We start from the raw sequence: 24,370 nt of genomic DNA on the forward strand, positions 1-24,370 counted from the left end.
GGTCCTGACCCAAAACGTCACCTATCCTTTTTTTCCCCAGAGATGCTGCCTGACCCACTGAGTTACTCCAGCACTTTGTGTCTATCTTTGGTATAAATCAGTGCCCGTAGTTCTTTGTTTCTCCCAAATTATTCAACTTCAGCGTCAAGTCAAGTTTATTTGTCACATACACATACACACAAGATGTGCAGTGAAATGAAAGTTTCAATGCCTGCGGATTGTGCAAAAAAAAATTACAATTACACCATAAATTAATACAGAAAAAAAAATGTAGTCCCTGGAGTTATAATAGTTAACAGCCCTGATGGCCTGTGGGAAGAAACTCTGTCTCATCCTCTCCGTTTTCACAGCGTGACAGCGGAGGCGTTTGCCTGACCGTAGCAGCTGGAACAGTCTGTTGCTGGGGTGGTAGGGGTCCCCCATAATCTTGCTTGCTCTGGATCTGCACCTCCTGATGTATAGGTCCTGCAGGTGGGCGAGTGTAGTTCCCATGGTGCGTTCTGTCGAACGCACTACTCTGCAGGGCCTTCCTGTCCTGGGCAGAGCTGTTACCAAACCAGACTGTGATGTTGCCGGACAGGATGCTCTCTACAGCCCCAGAGTAGAAGCACTGAAGGATCCTCAGAGACACTCTGAATTTCCTCAGCTGTCTGAGGTGGTAAAGAGGAATAGACTATATCGCTTTATAAAGAAAATATTTTTTGTTTGAGCGTCTTGATCCTGCGATGTTAACAGCGTGCATCACACCTTGTCGCTGCTGGAGGAATTCGTTTTGCTTGAAGGTCTGTTCGGAAGAGTGTGTTACACAACTGTATCAATTGCTCAGTGCTCACTTCACCGGTTGCAAATCGTGTAGGAGCACGCACATGGAAGCTTACTCACCAGGAACACGTTGCTCCAAATTGGGCAAAAATTCTCAAGACAAAGAGCTTTAAATGCTGCAGCTCCAACAGCAATCCAGGATCCCTGACGCATTGTTCTCCCGCCTTCTCTAGAACACAAGTGCAAACTTCACGTGGGTTTTACCGGGGGACTGTAAACACGAGCAATCGCTTTGAACAATGTCGATGACTATGATTACCAGAACAGACCAAGAGCTTGGGTATCTTATGACCAGTGACTCACCTTCTTGACTTCACAAAGCCTTCCCAATCTCTCTCTCTCTCTGCATCAAGCACTGGTTCGGGGTGTAACAGAACACTCTCTGGCTTCCTGCAGCTCTGACAACATTCAAGAAACTCGACACCGTCCACAACAAAGCAGCCCTCTTGATTATCATACAATCCACAACCCGAGACTATCTCCACCTCCATCAACAGTGCACTGGAAATGCAGTGCAATTTCTCTTCAAAGCTGTGTCAACAGCATTTCCCAAAGCAACAACCTCTTAGTTTGGTTTAGTTTATTGTCACGTGTACCGAGGTACAGTGAAAAGCTTTTTGTTGTGTGCTAACCAGTCAGCGGAAAGACAATACATCATCACAATCAAGCCATCCACAGCACAGATACACGATAAAGGGAATAACGTTTAGTGCTCGTTAAAGTTCAGTAAAGTCTGATTAAAGATAGTCCAAGGGTCTCCAATGAGGTAGATAGTAGGTCAGGACTGCTCTCTGGTTGTTGGTAGGGTGAGCAACTGGGAAGAAACTGTCCCTCTTTCACGGTGTTCCTGAAACATGGTGGCGCAGCGGTAGAGTTGCTGCCTTACAGCGAATGCAGCGCCGGAGACTCAGGTTCGATCCTGACTACAGGTGCTGTACTGTACGGAGTTTGGACATTCTCCCCGTGACCTGCGTGGGTTTTCTCCGAGATCTTCGGTTTCCTCCCACACTCCAAAGACGTACAGGTTTGTAGGTTAATTGGCTGGGAAAATTTAAAAATTGTCCCTAGTGGGTGTAGGATAGTGTTAATGTGCGGGGATCGCTGGGCGGCGCGGACCCGGTGGGCCGAAGGGCCTCTTTCTGCGCTGTATCTCTAAATCTAAAAAAAATCTAAATGTGGGGGTGTGCGTTTTCGCACTTCTACACCCTTTGCCCGATGGGAGAGGGGTGTAAGAGGGAGTGACCGGGGGTAAGACTTGTCTTTGATTATGCTGCTGGCCTTGCCAAGGCAATGGGAAGTGCAGATAGATTCAATTGAAGGGAGTAGAAAAAAAACTGCAGATGCTGGTTTAAATCAAAGGTAGACACAAAATGCTGGAGTAACTCAGCGGGGTCAGGCAGCATCTCTGGAGAGAAGGAATGGGTGACGTTTCGGGTTGAGACCCTTCTTCAGACTGATGTCAGGGGAGGGGGCGGGACAAAGATAGGATGTAGTCGGAGGCAGGAAGACTAGTTGGAGAACTGGGAAGGGGGAGGGGATAGAGAGGGGAAGCAGGGACTACCTGAAGTTAGAGAAGTCAATCTTATATCACTGGGGTGTAAACTACCCAAGCGAAATATGAGGTGCTGTTCCTCCAATTTGCGCTGGGCCTCTCTCTGACAGTGGAGGCGGCCCTTGACAGAAAGGTAATGGAGGAGGCCCAGGACAGAAAGGTGTGATGGTCTGGGCTACGTCCACAATACTCTGCAATTCCTTGTGGTCAACTGTGAGACCAAGGGGTCCTTTATTGGGCTTTATCTTAAAGGTCCCCCCTCATTCTTCTAAAGTACTGTGAGTACAGGCCCAGTGCCGTCAAAAGCCCTGGGGCAATCAGTAAGTGTTCCACTCACAGAAGCAGTGCTGACACTGGACGATCACTTCAACCCATTTGAAGAAGCAGAGATTTAACTTGGGCACAAGGTTCAAAGAGGGGGAGAAGTGGGCAGTGAAAAATGCACACAGGCAATGCAATGTTGGTGCTTGCTTAAACCGTGGGCTGAGGGATAGATTTGTCTGTGGCTTACATGACAGCACAGTGAAGCAGTGGCAGAGTTGCTGCCTCACAGCGCCAGAGACCCGAGTTCGATCCTGACTATGGATGCTGCCTGTATGGAGTTTGTACATTCTCCATGTTTAGTGCTAGTTAAAGTTCAGTAATGTCTGATTAACGATTAGTCCGAGAGTCTCCAATGAGGTGGATGGGAGGTCAGGACCGCTCTCTAGTTGTTGGTCGGATGGTCCAATTGCCTGATAATTGCCAGGTGCTCCGGTTTCCTCCCACACTTCAAAGGCGCGCAGGTTTGTAGGTGAATAGGCTTGATGTATGTGTAAATTGTCCCGCGTGTGTGTAGGATAGTGTTCGCTGGTCACCAGCGTGTGTAGGATAGTGTGGATGGTGAGCCGAAGGGCCTGGTACCACGATGCATCTCTAAACTAAACTAAAAAAACTAAACAGGGACCCGGATTCGATCCTGACTACGGGTCAGTCTGAAGAAGGGTCTCGATCCGAAACGTCACCCATTCCTTCTCTCCTGAGATACTGCCTGACCTGCTGAGTTACTCCAGCATTTTGTGAATAAATACCTTCGATTTGTACCAGCATCTGCAGTTATTTTCTTACACACTCTGACTACGGGTGCTGTCTGCATGAATTTTGTACATTCTCCCTGTGACCGCGTGGGTTTTGTCCGGTGCTCCAGCTTCCTCCCACACTCCAAAGAAGTGGAGCGTTTGTTGGTTAATTGACCTGTGATTTGTCCATGGTGTGTGGGATAGAACTAGTGAGAACAGGTGATCGAAGGTCAGAGTGGACACAGTGGGCAGAAGGGCCTGTTTCCACGCTGCATCTCTAAACTAAACTGAACTATCAAAACAGATTTGAACCAGATTGTCAAGATCGCTGCCTTATGTTTGATCTGTGCAGGAAAGAACTGCAGATGCTGGTTTACACCGAAGGCAGACACAAAATGCTGGGGCAACTCAGCGGGCGGGACAGGCTGTTCCCAGGGACGCATTCCGAGACTGACATCGAGTGCTGCTGGAAGGTCATCAACTCGGTGAAAGACGCTCTTTGGTCTGCCCGAGCTTTGTTGGCCTCCCGGCAGAGGGAGATGTCCGTCAAGGAATGTTGCCGACTGGCCCACTGCAGACTGCAGGAGTACGTGCTGAGGGACGCACTGAAGCTTCGTGCAGCCAACGCCAAGGCCCTGTGGGGGAGGACCACTGTCTAGGGTCCTTCCGCTGCTGGACATGGGGGGCAGGGTGTGGTGGAGAGAGACGCCCCTCCAAATAAGGGATACTGGGTAAATGTCTGTAAATGTATGTAAATTTGGAAGTAAATGCCTGTATTGAATGTGTAACCTCCGGAAATGTCGGATGGGTTTGTTTAAAAAAGATGTTTTGTAAATGATATTTATTACTTGAATAAAGTATTTTTTGATATTAAAAAAAAAAAGCATCTCTGGGGAGAAGGAATGGCTGACGTTTCGGGTCGAGACCCTTCTCCAGACTGAGTTTGTTTGAGCTGGCACGTAATGGTGTAACCCTGGTAGAAACGTCAGTGGAAGATGCCAAGGCATTTCATCCATCACCAGACACAGCATAATGATGGCTTTAGACAGAATGCAAAAGCAAAAGGCTCCACATCTGAAACAATACCAGCACCACATGACATGCGCGGAGGCAGAGAATTCTTGCCACGGTTGCTATGACAACCACCCACTACACATCTGTTCTTTGAAGTGGGCCAAATATTGCGTGTGCCAGAAACGGAGACAAAGGGCTTGGGTACACATATCCAGAAACGATGGCACAGAGGCAGTTGCTGCTGCCTTACAGCGAATGCAGCGCCGGAGACCCTGGTTCGATCCCGACTACGGGTTCTGTCCATACGCTCTCCCCGTGACCCGCGTGGGTTTGCTCCAAGATCTTCGGTTTCCTCCCACACTCCAAAGACGTACAGGTTTGTAGGTTAATCGTCTTGGTAAATGTAAAAATGGTCCCCAGTGGGTGCAGGATGGTGTTAAAGTGCGGGGATTGGTGGTCGGCGCGGACCCGGTGGGCCGAAGGGCCTGCTTCCGTGCTGTATCTCTAAACTAAACAGAATACCTCACCAGAGCAGCACTACCAGTGCAACCACCTGCGCAGCGAAGCCATCTATCCCACACGATGGGAGGGAGAAGGAACTTTGTGCAAAATCAGAACTCCAGCTCCCCCACCCACTCTCATTGTGCATCAGAACAGGCAGCACCTCTGGAGAGAAGGAGTGGGTGACGTTTCGGTTCGAGACCCGAAGAAGGGTCTGAAGAAGGGTCTCGATCCGAAACATCACCCATTCCTTCTCTCCTGAGACGCTGCCTATCCCACAGAGTTACTCCAGCTTTTTGTTTTTTTGTATCTATCTTCGGTGTAAACCAGCGTCTGCAGATTTTTCCGTCCCTCTACTTATTGTGCATCAAATGGTGAAAACGCCTTGTGTGTGCAAAAAGTGTGCAAAGTCTGAAGCAGGGTCCCGACCCGAATCGTCACCACTCCATGCTCTCCAGAGATGCTGCCTGACCCCTTGAGTTTCTCCAGCGCTTTGTGTCCATTTGTGCTCAGTGCAAAGGTGGTGCAGCGGTGGAATTACTGCCTTACAGCGGCAGAGGCGCAGGTTCAATCCTGGCTGCGGGTGCTGTCTGCACAGCGTTTGCACGTTTCTCCTTCAGCCCATGGTTTAAGCATGCATCAACTTGGCAGTGCCTGGGTGCATCTTTCAACGGAGGAATGTGTTCACCGCAGGGGTGCTCCGGTTTCCTCCCACATTCCAAAGACGTGCTGGTTTGTAAGTTAATTGGCTTCTGTAAAATCATCCCCAGTGTGCAGGATAGAACTAGTGTAGGGGTGATCGCTGGTCTTTAGACTTTACTTTAGGCTTGACAGATACAGCACGGAAACAGGCCCTTGGCCCACCGAGTCCGTGCCAACCAGTGATCGCCCCGTACATTGGCACTGGCACTATCCTACACACACGCGGGACAATTTACTATTTCTACCGGAGCCAATTAACCTGCAAACTGCACGTCTTTGGAGTGTGGGAGGAAACCAGAGCACCCGGACAAACCCCACGCAGTTACGGGGAGGACGTACAAACTCCGTACAGACAGCACCCACACTCAGGACCGAACCTGGGTCTCTGGCGCCGTAAGGCAGCAACTCTACCGCTGTGCCACCGTGCCACCCATGGTCGGCGTGGACTCGGTGGGCTGAATACACTGTATCTCTAAAACTAAAACATAGCGTGTTCTGGTGGCCAGAAACACTTAAGGGTCGGCCGGAAGCATGTTGTCAGCTTTGCATGTTTTTCCAAGGGCAGGATATTTCTGAGCCAGGGAGTTATCCTGTTGTCCTGCCCAAAATTCCAACCATGGCCACCATTTGCAGAAACATCTAATTGAATGCTTCCTGTCCTTCTCTGTTTCTGGGATGAGCAGCGACCTTTGTCTAGGGGGCCGTAATTCACTCCCACTGTAGCACTTATCCACCTCATTGGAGACCCTCGGACTATCATTAATCAGACTTTGCTGGACTTTGTCTTGCACTGAACATTAGTCCCTTTATGGACACAGAATGCTGGAGTAACTCAGCGGGACCGGCAGCATTTCTGGAGAGAAGGAATGGGTGACGTTTGGGGTCGAGACCCTTCATCAAACTGGAGAAGAAGAGTCTCGAACCTAAACGTCACCCATTCTTTCTCTCCAGAGATACTGCCTGTCCCGCTGAGTTACTCCAGCATTTTGTGTCTTAACTTCGGTTTAAACCAGCATCTGCAGTTCCTTCCTACACATTATTCCCTTTATCTTGTGTCTGTTCACAGTGGATGGCTCGACTGTAATTATGTATAGTCTTTCCGCTAACTGGATAGCGTACAACGAAAAGCTTTTTACTGTACTTTGGTACATGTGACAATAAAATTAACTAAACCACACTAAACTGAACTGAGGGCAGCACGGTGGCGCAACGGTAGAGTTGCTGCCTCACAGCGCCAGAGACCCGGGTACTATCCTGACTATGGGCGCTGTCTGTACGGAGTTTGTACATTCTCCCCGTGACCTGCATGGGATTTTTTTCTCCCACACTCCAAAGACATACAGGTATGTAGGCTGTGTAGGAAAGAACTGCAGAATGCTGGTTTAAACCGAAGGTAGACACAAAATGCTGGAGTAGCTCAACAGGACAGGCAGCATCTCTGGAGAGAAGGAATGGGTGACGTTTCAGGTTGAGACACTTCTCATGCGCAAAGCTTCAAAGGGAACAATAAACGTTCCACCGACAAACCTTGGGGCAGTGATTTCATTCATGAGGTGTTCACAGATTATCGACTTCCGTCACTGGACAGTGGTTGTGAGCTTCGGGTTCAGCAATTTGTTGCCTTGGAAATGAGCTGACTAAATTGAGGCAATGAGTGCTGGGACATTGCTGTGCCTCATAGACTGAAGGTCTCTCTCTCTCTGTCAATACCACAAGCCTGCCTTCCCCCACTTCACACTTCTCTGAACACCCTGACAAACGTGAGTTGCTTGCGGATTGAGAAGCAAGTTTCTATTTGTAACCACAAGCAGCGGCAGCTAACCTCAGGGAAGAAGTGTACAGTGTAGTCAATGATTTTTTTTTTAAAGAAGAAGGTTGAAATTGAAATTGTGCTCTTCGTGCTTTAAAAGAAAAAACAGGCAGATACATTCATGAAGGGTCTCGACCCAAAACGTCGCCTATTCCTTTTCTCCAGAGATGCTGTCTGACCCGCTGAGTTACTCCAGCGTTTTGAGAAACCTCAACCTGCATCTGCAGTTCCTTCCTCAACTAAACTGTGAATGTATATGTGTAAGAAGGAACTGCAGATGCTGGTTTACACAGAAGACAGACACAAAAAGCTGGAGTAACTCAGCGGGACAGGCAGCATCTCTGGAGACAAGGAAAGGTGACGCTTCAGGGGAGTGTGAAGAAGGGTCTCAACCTGAAACAGTTTAGTTTAGTTTAGTTCAGAGATACAGCGCTTAAACAGACCCATCGGCCTGCTGAATCCACAGCGACCAACGATCTCTTTACACCAACACTATCCTACACACTAGCGACAATTTATAATTTTTACCGAAGCCAATTAACCTGCGAATCTGTACGTCTTCGGAGTGTGGAGGAATCCGGAGCACCCGGATAAAAGCCACGATATCACGGGGAGAACGTACAAACTCCGTACAGACAGCACCCATTGTCGGGAACGAACCCGGCTCTGTGGCGCTGTGTGGCAGCAACTCTACCGCTGCACCGCCGTGCCGTACAGAACAAACAAAACCCAGTGCACGGAGTCATGCACGAGGAACTGCAGATGCTGGTTTACAAGCAAAGGCACAATGTGCTGGAGGAACTCAGTGGGTCAGGCAGCATCTGTGGAGAACATGTTCTGAAGAAGTGCCCTAACCCGAAACGTCACCCATCCACATTCTCCAGAGAGGCTGCCTGACCTGCTGAGTCACTCCTGCATTTTGTTTCAAAATCATGTGCATGTCCACACAGTACATGACTGTCCGTTTCTAAAAATGCACGCTAATCATTTCTCTATGAGGCGGCAGCAGTGAGCTTGAGGTACCTGATGAAAGATAACTGACGATAGACGGAAAAAGCTGCAGTAACTCAGCAGGACAGGCAGCATCTCTGGAGAGAAGGAATGGGTGACGTTTCGGGTCGAGTCCCTTCTTCAGACTGACTAAAGATAACTGACTATGAGGCGGCACGGTAGCGCAGCGGTAGAGTTGCTGCTTTACAGCAAATGCAGCGCCGGAGACTCAGGTTCGATCCTGACTACGGGTGCTGCACTGTAAGGAGTTTGTACGTTCTCCCCGTGACCTGCGTGGGTTTTCTCCGAGATCTTCGGTTTCCTCCCACACTCCAAAGACGTACAGGTATGTAGGTTAATTGGCTGGGTAAATGTAAAAATTGTCCCTAGTGGGTGTAGGATAGTGTTAATGTTACGGGGATCGCTGGGCGGCACGGACTTGGTGGGCCGAAAAGGCCTGTTTCCGGCTGTATATATATGATATGATATGATATCTGACTGAGGACTTGAGGCTTTTTGTTGTTTTTGTTGGGGATTTTGATTTGTTGCATTATTTTCATGTTAGCTATGCCGACTATGTTAACAGACCTGTTCTGCTGCTGCAAGTAAGAATTTCATTGTCCCATTTTCAGTACATATGACAAACATTCTTGACTGTTAAAGGCTAACTCTTCCACAAATGTACAAAACGCGACAACATAGTCCAATTAATATAAGCAAGAATCAAACACCAAAATAATACAAAAAAAGACACAAAGTGCTGGAGTAACTCAGTAGGTCAGGCAGCATCTGTAGAGTGCATGGATTGGTGACATTTCGGGTCGGAACCCTGCTTCAGTATCCATCCCACATTCAAATGGAAAAACTTTTTCACCCAGAGAGTTGTGAATCTGTGGAATTCTCTGCCTCAGAAGACAGTGGAGGCCAATTCACTGGATGCTTTCAAGAGAGAGCTACATAGAGCTCTTAAAGATAGCGGAGCCAAGGGATATGGGGAGAAGGCAAGAACAGGGTACTGATTGTGGATGATCAGCGATTGTGAATGGCGGTGCTGGCGCGAAGGACCGAATGGCCTACTCCTGCACCTATTGTCTATTGTCTATTGTCTAAATCAATCTGACAATTTTTTACCGAAGCCAATTAACCTACAAACCTGTACGTCTTTGGAATGTGGGAGGAGACTAGAGCTCCTGGAGAAAACCCTCATGGTCACGGGGGGAACGCACAAACTGGATCGAACCCAGGTCTCTGGCGTTGTAAGACAGCAACTCTACCACTGTGCTACTGTGCCTCCCAGGCCAAACAAAACCATGTGCCTGGAGACACAAGGAACTGCAGATGCCGGTTTACAAAAGAAAACATAAAGTGCTGAAGTAACTCAGTGGGTCAGGCAGCATCTGTGAAGAACATGCTCTGTAGAAGGGTCCCCATCCAAAACAACACTTACCCACGTTAGGTGGATAGGTGATGCTTTAGGTTGAGACCCTTAATCAGCCTAAAGAAAGGTCCCAAGCTGTAACACCATCAATCCATCTTCTCCAGAATGCTGCCTGACCCGCTGAGTTACTCCAGCAAATAGACACAAAAAGCTGGAGTAACTCAGGGGGACAGGCAGGATCGCTAGAGAGAAGGAATGGGTGACGTTTTGGGTCGAGGCCCTTCTTCACACTCCAGCAGTCAGTGTCTTTTTTTATATTAAACAAACTTCTCTCATTATAAAACATCACATTTTACAACAAAACTGGTTTACTAAAAATAAAACTTTTCTAGAACCAAAACTAGAGAATCAGCCAGAGTTTTACTACTACCTTCATGATTGCCGGATCAATCAGCGGAAACAAAGACTCCAGAAGCAAGCCGCACGAGTAACAAGAAAGCTCAAAGTTGTCCTTCACATCCTGCAGCTAGCTACTGCAACAAATCGCTGCCTAACTGGCTCCTTTCAGCTCCCTGCCCTCACGTGTAACTCAGCCGAACAAATTAAAAAGGGAAACCCCCTCAGGTGCTTCCTAGTCCCACCTTACTTCATGAGGGTTATTGATGCTTGAATTGAAAATGCCTGCTTTAAGCATTCACCCCACACACACTAACCCCCCTGCCCCGCAATCAAATTAAACTGCACCCACCCCCCCCCCCCCCCCCCCCCCCCCCCCACTTCACCTCCCGTTCCAAAGAAGAGTCCCAACCCAAAGCTTTACCTTATCCGCGTTCTCCGGAGATGCTACCTGATCGCTGAGTTACTCCAGCAAGTTGTTTTTGTAGTTTTTCAGTTTAGTTTATTGTCACGTGTACCGAGGTACAGTGAAGAGCTTTTGTTGCGTGCTAACCAGCCAGCGGAAAGGCAACACATGATTACATTCGAGCCATTCGCAGTGTACGGATACATGATAAGGGAATAACGTTTAGTGCAAGGTAAACCCAGCAATGTCCGATCAAAGATAGTCCGAGGGTCCCCAAGGAGGGAGATGTTTCTTTTTTCCAAACATATATCAACTCTCTTAAGCCAGCTGTTATCAGGCAACTGAACCATCCTACCAACATCTAGGCAGCAGATCTGAAATACCTTCCACCTCAATGGAGACCCTCGGATTATTTTTGATCGGACTTTACTGCACTTTATCTTGCACTTAACGTTATTCACGTCATTCCCTTTATCATGTATCTGCACACACTATGGACGGCTCGATTGTAATCATGTATTGTCGTTCGGCTGGGGATAAGACACAAAATGCTGGAGTAACTCAGCGGGACCAGCACCATCTCTGGAGAGAAGGAATGGGTGACATTTCAGGTCGTGACCCATCTTCAGAATTTCGGCTGACTGGTCACCACTGGGCTGCAAGCTGCCCAAGCTAAATATGAGGTGCTGTTCCTCCAATTTCCGGTGGGCCTCACTATGGCACTGGAGGAGTTATCTTTCCAATGAGACGGACGCCCAGCGGTCCTGCAACTACTCCATGGTGCCCGCGGACATTGCCTGTTCCTTTTCAAGGGATACCCAGGCTGCCCAGCGTATCAATCTTACTTTTAGTTCAGAGATACAGCACGGAAACAGGCCCTTCGGCCCACCGAGTCCGCGCCGACCAGTGATCCCCGCACGCTAACACTGTCCGACACACACTGGGAACAATTTACAATTATACCAAGCCAATTAACCTACAAAACTTTACGTCTTGGGAGTGTGGGAGGAAACCGGAGATCCCAGAGAAACCCACGCGGGTCACGGGGAGAACGTACAAACTCCGTACAGACAGCATTGAAGTCAGGATCGAACCCGGGTCTCTGGCGCTGTGAGGCAGTAGCTCTACTGCCGCGTCACCGTGATGCCCTTAATTGATCAATACCATTCTGCTGTCGATGATTATTCTCTTCCCTATCAATGCCACCAAAGATTGTCATGTGTTATTAATCATACCTCCCTTATTCATATCCAAATCAATAACCAACAGTCAGCATCTCTGCGAGACGCTACTGGAGAAACATATAAAATATAAAACAAGATCTAAATAAAACTTCATGAATTCTACAAAAGGCGCAGAGTTTGCGGGTTGGGTAAGAAAGATACTGTGGTGGTCGAAATGGCCCAGGGAAATTTGACCAGGACACAGATTGGACTGAAATAGCACAGCAGAATGTAATGTGTTGGAAGGAACTGCAGATGCTGATTTACGACAGAAAAGATAGACACAAAATGCTGGAGTAACTCAACGGGTCAGGCAGCATTTCTGGAGGAACGTTTCGGGTCAGTCTGAAGAAGGGTCTCGACCCGAAACGTCAACCATTCCTTTTGCTCCAGCGATGCTGCCTGACCTGTTGATTTACTCCAGCTTTTTGTGTCTAGATGCAGAATGTAATATTTTGTTTAGTTGTTGGAACAGAGAATTTGAAGAATGCTTACAATTATGAACAAACGGTGCGATGTTACATAAACCGCTTCCAGTGATTAAGGATTCTAGAATGGGAAGACAAGGCAATGAAATTAAATGTCAAAGCACTTGGATACGGAGTCATGAATTGTGAAACCCTCATGTTCATGACTCAACTAGAGATATGTCTTACCACGACGTGCTGGAAGAACTCAGCAGATCGGGCAGCATCTGCGGACAGAATGGACAGACGACGTTTTGGGTCTGGACCCTTCTCCTGAATCGAAAGTCTGACGAAGTGGCCCGACTCAAAACATCCCCTGTCCGTTCCCTCCACATATGCTGCCTGACCCGCTGAGTTCCTCCACATCTTTGTGTTTTGCTCAAGATTCCAGCATCTGCAGTTCCTTGAGTCTCCGGAGCCATGTCATCTTTAGTTGGAAAGGTGGTGGAAGAAAATGGAATATAAATATGTGGAAAGCCCGCATTTGTAAGTGTCCCGGCCTGTACTTGCTGGAAGGATGAAGGGGGTGGGGGGGACCTCATTGAAACTTACCAAATAGTGACAGTCCTGGATGTAGTGATGTGGAGAGGATGTTTCCACTAGTGGGAGAGTCTAGGACCAGAGGGCACAGCCCCAGAATAAAAGGGCAGTACCTTTAGAAAGGAGATGAGGAGGAATATCTTCCGTCAGAGGGTGATGAATCTGAGGGATTCTTTGTCACTAGACTGTGGCAGCCAGGTCAATGGATATTTGGGGATAATGAGGAGAAGGCAGGAGAAGTGGGGTTGAGAGGGAAAGATGGATTAGCCACGGTTGAATGGCAGTGTAGACTTGATGGGATAAATGGCCTAATTCTGCTCTGAAAACTTATGAACTTCTGACTGCACCCACTGCCCCCTGAGTGGAATGGCAATATGTTGTAGTTTCTACATCATGGTTGTCCTTAGAATTGATCCCTGAGGATGATCATTACAAAAGTCCAATTAGAGTGTTTAGTATCCTCTCTACATCAATCCTGTTTCCTGTTAACATGGCAATTTACTAAGCAATTTACAACTTCCTTAAACAATCCCAGGAGCTTTCACATTAGCAGTAAGTCTCCCATGAAGGTTATTCATTATCAATGCCCTTTGGAAACTATTCTATATTACCCTGGTGACTGAATCTGTTCTATGTGGACAATTTCCTGAATATTTGCCTGTTACAAACTTTGTTTCAAGTTTAGGTTATTTCATTACTGAATAATGTCCTGCAATATTCTTTATATTTTAGTTTTTTTTAAAGTTTTTTAGAGGTACAGGCCCTGTGGCCTATTGATTCCACGCTGACCAGCAATTACCCCTTGCACTAAACTGCACACACCAGGGACAACAGTAGAGTTGCTGCCTCACAACGCCAGAGACCCTATATATATATATACACACACTGAACATTTTTTCTTTCTCGTTTATTATATTGATTACAGTGTACTATGTTTACATATTCTGTTGTGCTGCTGCAAGTAAGAATTTCATTGTTCTATCTGGGACATCTATATACTAAAACTCTCGTTTGTTTGTTTGTTTGTTTGTTCCTGAACTACAGCCAAAACGGTACACGATAGAACAGCAATTTTAGGCCCACCTTACTCACCGTCGTCCCTTTGGTGCTAATGGATGAAGTTACATTGAAATCGGTGTTATATTTTTGAAGTTATTCATAATTAAAATTTTTAAATCTTTCTCCTAGGGAAGGAGGGGGGGAGAGAGGGAGGGAGGGAGGGGGTGGGGGGAGAGGGAGGGAGGGAGGGAGGGGGTGGGGGGAGAGGGAGGGAGAAAGGGAGGGAGGGAGGGAGGGGGAGGGAGGGAGGGAGGGAGGAGGGGGTGCTTATATTTTTAGTTATTCACATTTTTAAGTTTAAAAGGAGGGGAGGGGAGGGGAGGAGGGAGGGGGGAGTGGGGGAGGAGAGGGGAGGGGGTTGAGGAGAGAGGGGGAGGACAGGGTGCTGCACCAATGCAGGAGAGGTTTGGGCCCAACAGGTCCACCTGGTCTAGTATGACAATAAAACACTCTTGGCTCTTGACTGACAAGAAATAAATTTAATCATCTTTTCATGGAAGCAGTTTTGTTGCAATTGATTTGAGCTACGCACAGAATTAAACTGATTTTTCCCATCAAGTACTGCTGCACCAAACCAGACAGGGAAGCGGCGCTTTGAAGAGGTGACCCGAAGCTGCCAGGTTTATGTTCGCATGACCTAGAAGCACACTGCCGGAACAATAAAACTACCTTTATTGGACTCTTGACACCTTGAGCTCACCATCGATGCAAACCGCCTTATACGCTGATTAATTCAATGGTTAAAAGTGAGACAAAGAAATAAATTCAGAATGAAGCAGCAGGTTTTATTCTATTATTGGGGGACATTTAGTTATCCGCATGAGTGATTATAGTTTAGTTTAGTTTAGAGGTACAGCGTGGAAAATGTTCCCTTCGGCCCACCGAGTCCGTGCTGACCAGCGATCCCCGCACACTAACACTATCCTACACACTGGAGAAAAGTTGCAATTATGCCAAGCCAATCAACCGACAAACCTGTACGTCTTTGGAGTGTGGGAGGAAACCGGAAGCTCTCGGAGAAACCCACGCGGAATTAATAAACTCCGTAAAGACAAGCACCTGTAGTCAGGATCAAACCCGGGTCTCTGGCGCTGGGGGGCTGCAACTCTACCACTGCGCCACCGTGCAGTTATCTAAAAGAAAATTATTTATCTTTTAGAAGTGGGGCGGGAGGTCAAGGGAAAGGAATGTGCTGATGCGCAGAGATTGACACTTAAATTCAGAGGTGAAAAGATCAAATGGAGAGAATGAGAAAATGAAAAGATATTTAAATGTGGCCCGGGGGACCTGAATGTGCAGAAATCAATGGGACTGAAACGTTATGGTTTCACTTTGTGTGCAATCAGCTCTTTTGTTCGAAGATTTGAGTATCACCTGATGTCTGCCAACTTAGCAACATTTCATCAGCTGCCATTTGGCCTGTGGTTTGCTACTGATCGTCAGAAACCAGTTTGCATTCCACAGTGACAGCTTGCTGGAAGAAACCAGAGACCCCAGTGGCAGAGTAAATCTCACTAGTTTAGTTTAGTTTAGTATATTGTCACGTGTACCGAGGTACACTGAAAAGCTAGACACAAAATGCTGGAGTAACTCAACGAGACAGGCAGCATCTCTGGATAGAAAGATTTTTTTTTTAGATTTAGAGATACAGCGCGGAAACAGGCCTTTCGGCCCACCGAGTCCGCGCCGCCCAGCGATCCACGCACACTATCCTATACACACTAGGGACAATTGTTACCCAGTCAATTAACCTACATACCTGTACGTCTTTGAAGTGTGGGAGGAAACCGAAGATCTCGGAGAAAATCCATGCAGGTCACGGGGAGAACGCACAAACTCCGTACAGACGGCGCCCCTAGTCAGGATCGAACCTGAGTCTCCGGCGCTGCATTCGCTGTAAGGCAGCAACTCTACCGCTGCGCCACCGTGCCGCCAAAGAAAGGTTGGCGTTTCGGGTCGAGACCCTTCTTTAGTCTGACCTGAAACGCGACCTTATTCCTTCCATCCGGAGATGCTGCCGGTCCCGCTGAGTGACTCCAGCATTTTGTGTCTAACTTTGGTGTAAACCAGCATCTGCAGTTCCTTCCTACAGTGAAAAGCTTTTGTTCACCACCAGTGCACGTTGCCGTCTGACCGGCTGCTATCAGGCATGTGAGTGAGGTCAAAAAAGAGGAAAGATCCGAGCTCTTGCGCGAGGCGTACAACAGGGGTCAAAAATTTACACACAAAATTACCAGTTTCAAGCCTCTTTTAGTGCATTTCAAAGTAAAAACAGACATTACAAAATAATGTGACTATGTCACTGGACACTAATAACATTTTGAAGTAAATTCGCACATTAATTGATAATCAGCCCAAAAAGATGGTAATTCTGCTGTGTTTTATATTTTAACCCCGTCTTAATTAATTTAGTTATATAATCTCGCACTTAAATGTAATATTTACTCATTACAGTTCCACCACTGATTTTCTGGCACTTTTGGTTCCAGAGCTTTGCTGGTTTATCCAGCAGGCCAAGGAAGTCGGCCATGGGGATAGACGTCCTGGCTCCAGCTGGGCTGGAGTTCCAGAGCCCCGGCCGCAGGTTGCAAATTCAACCCACCGATCGGCCGTGGAAGTCCCGATGAGGTCGAGATTGGCTGCCTTGCCCAGCCTGGGCGCCACATTTCCGGGGAGACTTCCAGGGGAGGGGGATTTCTCACGGAACCCCTAGCGACCTCTAGCGGAACCTAGTGTTCATTACAAGTCTATACAACCTTTAATTAATTATTTCTTTCTCTCGATTTCTCCGTTTATTTGGCAAAGTAAAAAACACGGAAACCACGCACAAAAAGCGCGGAAAATGGATTTTATAAAAAACGCGTAAATCCCGCGGAAAATTCACATGCCTGTGCTATAGGGAGGAGACGGATGCCCACCTCTTTGCAGAGTGTGGATTTGCAAAGGGAGCTTGGAGAAGGATGCATGGGTCCTTGTCACCTTACCTTCCGCGCCCTCGAGTCGGCTACGGTAGGCTCTTCCCCCCCCAGCCCCCCACCCTCCTTTTTGTGTCGCTCTTCGGTTTAAACACAGCACCTCATATTTCGCCTGGGCAGCTTGCAGCCCAGTGGTATGAACATTGACTTCTCCAACTTTAGATAGTCCCTCTGTCCCTCTCTTCCCCATCCCCTTCCCAGATCTCCCTCTATCTTCCTGTCTCCACCTATATCCTTCCTTTGTCCCGCCCCCACTGACATCAGTCTGAAGAAGGGTCTCGACCCGAAACGTCACCCATTCCTTCTCTCCTGACCTGCTGAGTTACTCCAGCATTTTGTGAATAAATTCCTTCCTACACAAGGTACTGCAGTCGCTGGTTTCCAAGAACAGACACAGAGTGCTGTTGTAACTTAGCAGGCAGCATCTCTGGAGAACATGGATAGGTGCTGTTTCGCATTAGGATGTTTCTTCAGGTTCCGTGAGCAGTTGACATTTCGGGTGAGCGCTCTTTGTCAGGGAAGTCTATCCATTATCTTGGGATATCCGATAAAGCTTGGTGCAATTGACTGAATCATGAATGCAATAGCACTTTGCACACTCCATCAGAAGGTGGCAGCAGGCTCTCATCCTGAATTTCAGTCCATCGCACAAAGTGGTTCTGCCGTGCACCAGATGACGTTCTGTCAAATCCTCATTAACCGAATTAAAACCACACTGCTTCCTGCATGGTTTATGGACTTTCCTTCTGTGGCACACACAATCCACTTGTGCAACAGAGAAGACAATAAGGAAACAAATTGCCAGGTTAATCTGTCTTCATAGAGTCAGAGAGTCACACAGCGTGGAAACAGGCCCTTCAGCCCACACCGACCAACATGTCCCAGCTACACTCGTCCCACCTGCCTGCGTTTGGTCCATCTCCCCCCGAACATGTCCTCTCCAGGTACCTGTCTAAATGTTTCTTAGACGTCGCGATAGTACCTGCCTCAACTACCCCCTCCAGCAGCTCGTTCCATACTCCCACCAACCTTTGTGTGAAAAAGTTTTAAAAGTCTTTATGTAGAATGAAATGAGCATTAAAGAGCCTAAATTAATAAAATGATATCTGTTGGAGCACTAACTTGGGCGGCACGGTGGCGCAGCGGTAGATTTGCTGTCTTACCATGCCAGAGTACAGGGTTCAATCCCAGCTACGGGTGTACGGAGTTTGTACGTTCTCCCTGTAACCGTGTGGGATTTCTCTGGGTACTCTGGTTCCCTCCCACATTCCAAAGACATACACATTTGTAGGGTTAATTGGCTTCAGTAAATTGTCCCTAGTGTGTAGGATAGAACTAGTGTACAGGGTATCGCTGATCGGCGTAGACTCGATGGGTCGAAGGGCCTGTTTCCACGCTGAAGGTGGACAGAAAATGCTGGAGTAACTCAGCGGGACAGGTAGCATCTTTGGAGAGGAACGGGTGATGCTTCGGATTGAGACCCTTCTTCAGACTATCATGTCTGAGGAAGGGTTTCGGCCTGAAACGTCACCCATTCCTTCTCTCCAGAGATGCTGCCCGTTCCGCTGAGTTACTCCAGCGTTTTGTGTCTACCTTCGGTTTAAACAAGCATCTGCAGTTCCTCCCTACACTGTTTCCACACTGTATCTCGAAACGAAACTTAACTCTTCTCCTCAAAGTGAATCACAAAGGACCTGTGTAAGCTGCCCAAGCGAAACCAAATATCTCATATTTCGCTTCTCATAAGCACCTCATATTTCGCTTGGGTAGTTTACACCCCAGCAGTATGAACATTGACTTCTCTAACTACAGATAGCCCTTACTTTCTCTCTCCATCCCCTCCCCCTTCCCAGTTCTCCCACTAGTCTTGCAGTCTCCGACTACATCCTATCTTTGTCCCACCCCCTCCCCTGACATCAGTCTGAAGAAGGGTCTCGACCCGAAACGTCACCCATTCCTTCTCTCCAGAGATGCTGCCTGACCCGCTGAGTTACTCCAGCATTTTGTGTCTACCTTCGATTTAAACCAGCATCTGCAGTTCCTCCTTACACAAGCTGTTCCTGAATCTGGACGTTACAGTTTTCAGACTCCTGTACCTTCTCCCCGATGGCAGGAGTGAAATGAGAGGGTGGCCAGGGTGGTGTGGGTCACCGTTCGGTAAAACGAATGACAATAAAGCTATTCTGTATTCTGTTCTGTACTTGATGAGATCAAGAAGCTGGAGTTCACTTAAATACCAAATGAGTGATTTACTTGGCAACTGGAATTCAGGTGCAGTTTATAACCTTTAGACCAAGAATAGAGGGTGCTGCCAATTAATGCACACCGACACAAAAGGACACAAAGTGCTGGAGTAACTCAGCATCACTGGAGAACATGGATAGGTGACGTTTCATGTCAAGGCCTTTCTTCAGACTGATTGGGGGGGGAGGGGGGGGGGGGAAGGAAAGGTGGAAGAGCGGAGGGGCAGGACAAAGCGTGGCAGGTTAATGGTCAACAGCAGCGAGGGTTTTTAAAATCTCGGTAGAATGTTGGAACAAAGGCTAGGATTAAGAACAGAAGGCATGAGACAGGTTTGGAGTTGTGGATTGTGAAGCCGGAGACAGGAAGCTAGATGGGCGTGGGGGGGGGGGAGAGAGAAATAGGTGTGAGTCCAGGTGGGGCACAGGGGAGAGAAGGGGTTGTTTTTTGGGGGGGGGGGGGAAGGGGGGAGTTAGTTAGAGGTTACCTAAAATTGGAGAATTCAATGTTCATGCTATTGGGATGTTCAGTTCAATTTAATTCAATTTAGTCTATTGTCACCTGTACTGAGGTAGAGTGAAAGCTTTTTGTTGCATGTTATCCAGTCAGCAGAAAGACAATACATGGTTACAATCGAGACATTTACAGTGTATAGATACATGATCAGGGAATGACGTTTAGTGCAAATCCGGCAAAGTCCGATCAAATATAGTCCGAGAATCACCAATAAGGTAGTTCAGGACTGCTCACTGGTTGTGGTAGGATGGTTCAGTTGCCTGATAACAGCTGGGAAGAAATTGTCCCTGAATCTGGAGGTGTGCGTTTTCACACTTCTGTACCTCTTGCCTGATGGGAGACGGGAGGAGTGGCCAGGGTGCCTTAGCTACAACTGACCATTGTTTTAACGGTTGTCATTGCATTAGTGTTAACTGTTACTCCAAAGGAAACTCATTGCCAGTAAAAACACAGAGAAATGGGAATACAGGAAGTCTATCAAGGAAATACAGGAAGCAATACAAGATTGACTGGAGATACCAGGAACTGCAGATGCTGGCTTATACAAATAAAAGGCACAATATGCTGGAGTAACTCAGCAGGTCAGGCAGCATCTCAGGAGAACATGGATAGGTGGCATTTCATGTTAGGAATCTTCTTTAGACTCCATGGATAGGTGACGTTTCCGGCTCAATAGACAATAGACAATAGGTGCAGGAGTAGGCCTTTCGGCCCTTCGAGCCAGCACCGCCATTCAATGTGATCATGGCTGATCATTCTCAATCAGTACCCCGTTCCTGCCTTCTCCCCATACCCCCTGACTCCGCTATCCTTAAGAGCTCTATCTAGCTCTCTCTTGAATGCATTCAGAGAATTGGCCTCCACTGCCTTCTGAGGCAGAGAATTCCACAGATTCACAACTCTCTGACTGAAAAAGTTTTTCCTCATCTCCGTTCTAAATGGCCTACCCCTTATTCTTAAACTGTGGGCCCTGGTTCTCGACTCCCCCAACATTGGGAACATGTTTCCTGCCTCTAACGTGTCCAACCCCTTAATAATCTTATACGTTTCGATAAGATCCTCTCTCATCCCTGCTCGGTTGTGGTGGAGCAGCAGTGGAGGACACCATGCCTACACTTGGACAGGCCAACCCTGCAAAACAGCTTGTGCAGTTCCTTGTTGCTACACACACCAGCCTGCCCCTCCAGTGACTCCATTTGCACTTCACACAGCCACTGGAGACCGGCAAACATAATCAAAAACAGTTTACAGTCCAGACTTTCCCTCTTCTCCCCATTCCCATTGGGCGGAAGATCCAAAATCGTCAAACCATGTAACCCACCAGGTTCTGGAACAGCTTCTTCCCCACTGTTATCAGGCTACTGAATGATCTTAGTTTAGTTTAGTTCAGAGATACAGTGCAGAAACAGGCCCTTCGGCCCACCGAGTCCGCACTGGCCAGCGATGCCCGCACATTAACGCTGTCCTACACACACTAGGGACAGCTTACATTTATACCAAGCCAATTAACCTACAAACCTGTATATCTTTGGAGTGTGGGAGGGTTTTCACATCGTAAACAAAATATTTGACAATCAAGCTTAAATGTGAAAACAGCCAGGTGCCAACCTTACAAAAATGTCTATTTTCATCTCTTTGCCCTCAAAGTTAGACTCAAAGTACCCGAGTAACTCAATGAGGCAGGCAGCATCTCTGGAGAGAAGGAATAGGTACCCTTCCATATCTCTAGATTCCCTCTCCCCTGACTCTCAGTCTGAAGAAGGGTCTCGACCCGAAACGTCAGCCATTCCTTGTCTCCAGAGTCTTCATTTGACAATAAGACACAGAGCGGGCGGGGGGTGTGTGTGTTTGTGGAAGTGCCTTACCCGCTGCCAATGTCGTCGGTGCGCAGGTTCTTGCCCAGGACGTCCCCGTCGCTCATGTATCCGGCCACGTGCATGTGGACGCCCTCGAGCTCCATCTCATCGCCGCTCTTGTCGGGAACGTCCGAGTGGCCAACGCTGCCGCTGCGGGTGGCCAGCTGCCTCCTGAGAGGAGCGGCGTACATGTAGCGGCCTGACTCGGGGTGGATGTAACGGCCGGTGTTTGCCCGCGCCGCCGGGTAGCCGTTCCCCGTCGACGGCGCGTCGCCCGCCTGGAGGCGAGGGCTGGACTGTCCCAGCCGCCACGACAATGGGGTCTGCCTCCCCGTCATGCTGAGTATACTGCGGCCGCTGATCTCCGTGGTCACGCTGCCGTCGAATGTCGTCTCCAGCGTGCTGGAAGAGAAGAGAGATGCGGTGAATGCAATACGACTTAACAAACTGGGGCCAAAATGGCAGCGGAACACGGCACAGTGGCGCTGCGGTAGCATTGCCGCCTTACACCACTTACAGCGCCAGAGACCTGGGTTCCATCCTGACCACGGGTGCCACAAAATGCTGGAGTAACTCAGCAGGTCAGGCAGCATCTCTGGAGAGAAGGAATGGGTGACGTTTCGGGTCGAGACCCTTCTTCAGACTGATGGGTAGTATAAGAAAATAACTGCAGATGCTGGTTCAAATCGAAGGTATTTATTCACAAAATGCTGGAGTAACTCAGCAGGTCAGGCAGCATCTCGGGAGAGAAGGAATGGGTGACGTTTCGGGTCGAGACCCTGGCTGATGGGGTGGAAGGTGAGGGGGCAAGGGGGATTCTGTCCTTGTTACGAATGGGGGGATGGGGAGTGAGAGCGGAGCTGCGGGATGTAGAGGAGGCCATGGTGAGAGGACGGAGTTTGTACGTCCTCCCAATTCCTCCGTCTACGCCGCATCTGCGCCCAGGATGAGGTGTTTCACACTCGGGCATCAGAGATGTCCTCATTCTTTAGTGATTTCTCCTGACTACGGGTGATGTCTGTAAGGGATTTGTACGTTCTCCCTGTGACCTGCGTGAGTTTTCTCTGAGAATCTTCGATTTCCTCCCACACTCCAAAGACATACAGGTTTGTAGATTAATTGGCTTGGTATGAATGTAAAATTGTCCCTAATGTGTGTAGGATAGTGTTGGTGTGCGGGGATTGCTGGTCGATGCGGAATCGGTGGGCCAAAGGGCCTGTTTCTGCACTGTAGCTCTAAACTAAAAACTAAACTAAACAAAACAAACATTTTACTTTTAGGAAGTAACTGCAGATGCTGGTTTAAACCAAAGATCAACACAAAAAGCTGATGGGCTTAGGGTTAGGGTTAGGATTAGGAGGGTCTCGACCCGAAACGTCGCCAATTCCTTCTCTCCTGAGATGCTGTCTGACCTGCTGAGGTACTCCAGCATTTTGTGAATAAATACCTTCGATTTATACCAGCATCTGCAGTTATTTTCTGACACTAAAAGCTGGAGTAATTCAGCGGGTCAGACAGCATCTCTGGAGAAAAGGAATGGGTGACTTTTCAGGTGGAGACCCTTCTTTAGACTCGTGTAATCTACTTTGGTAAAATCAAATGCTAATCATTTCCCAGAAATGTCGCAATGTTTCTCAAATGATTGATTGCTGTGAAATGCCTGTTGTTGACTGAAATGACTGTAATGAAGCATGTATTTACACTAGAGTCTTCTCAGTTAACAGAATTTTAAGTGATATTTGTGACATTGGGTGAGAGCAAAAATTGCCCAAGTCATATCACATAAGAACTTGAGTGCACGGGAAAGGGAAACGAGAGATGTGGACGGTGATACAGAGAGATACAGAACAAATGAATGAAAGATTTGCAAAAAAGTAATTGATGATAAAGGAGATGGGCCATTGTTAGCTGTGGGCTAGGTGAAAACTTTGGGTCTGAAATCTGAAATTTTATTTTGGTTTAGCAACATGGCCAAAGTTCAAAGGTGATCATTCCAACATTAGATATAAACTATCCAGAATTATCCTGCACTGTGGCGCAGCGGTTGTGTTGCTGTCTTACAGCACCAGATACACGGGTTTGATCCTGACTGCGGGTGCTGTCTGCATGGAGATTGCACCTTCTCCCCATCACCTGGGTGGGTTTCCTCCAGGTGCCCCGGTTTCTTCCCACGTTGCAAAGACATGCAGGTTTGTAGCTTAATTGGCTTCTGTAAAAATGCTGCTAGTGTGTAGGGGGATGAAAGAGGGATAACATAGAGCTAGTGTCCGGGTGACGGTTGGCAAGACCCGAGAAGACCAACGATCAGGTAGACACATAAATGCTGGAGTAACTCAGCGGGACAGGCAGCATCTCTGGAGAGAAGGAGTGGGCGACGTTTCAGGTCTGATGTCGAGCTATTAGCTCTACATCGGCCCCCATAGCACATTGCTTCAATCAAACTTCCTCAAACTCAATTGCAACAAATCTGAAATCATCATCATTGGTCCAAAAACGCTCACCAAATCCACCCAAAACTTCATCCTCAACATTGATGGTCTCCCAGTATCCACCTCACCTCACATCCGGAATCTTGGAATCATCCTTGATCAAACCCTCTCCTTCGACAAACACATCAAACACATCACAAAGACAGCCTTCTTCCACCTCAAAAACATTGCCCGTCTCCGTCCATCCCTCTCCTCCACAGCTGCAGAAACCCTCATCCACGCCTTCATCACCTCCCGTCTGGACTACTGCAACAGCCTCCTCTATGGCGCACCCTCAAAAATCATCAATAAACTTCAATACATTCAAAACTCCGCTGCCCGTCTACTCACACACACCTCGATCCGTGACCATATCACCCCCGTCCTTTATAAACT

The 24,370-nt window shown here is 47.9% G+C and overlaps 1 protein-coding gene across 9 annotated transcripts in view; it reads right to left on the reverse strand.

The window, feature by feature from the left end:
* Positions 1 to 24,370, reverse strand: part of nav2a (neuron navigator 2a) — a 592,633-nt gene that overhangs the window by 168,102 nt on the left and 400,161 nt on the right. For all 9 annotated transcript variants that reach the window (XM_078415513.1, XM_078415514.1, XM_078415510.1 and 6 more), the window contains one exon: positions 21,516 to 21,908. In XM_078415513.1, coding sequence (XP_078271639.1) covers positions 21,516 to 21,908 — 393 coding nt within the window. The remainder of the gene's footprint in view (positions 1 to 21,515; positions 21,909 to 24,370) is intronic.

This window comes from Rhinoraja longicauda, chromosome 18 (assembly GCF_053455715.1).
Source record: "Rhinoraja longicauda isolate Sanriku21f chromosome 18, sRhiLon1.1, whole genome shotgun sequence".
In the NCBI taxonomy this organism is placed as follows: domain Eukaryota; kingdom Metazoa; phylum Chordata; class Chondrichthyes; order Rajiformes; family Arhynchobatidae; genus Rhinoraja; species Rhinoraja longicauda.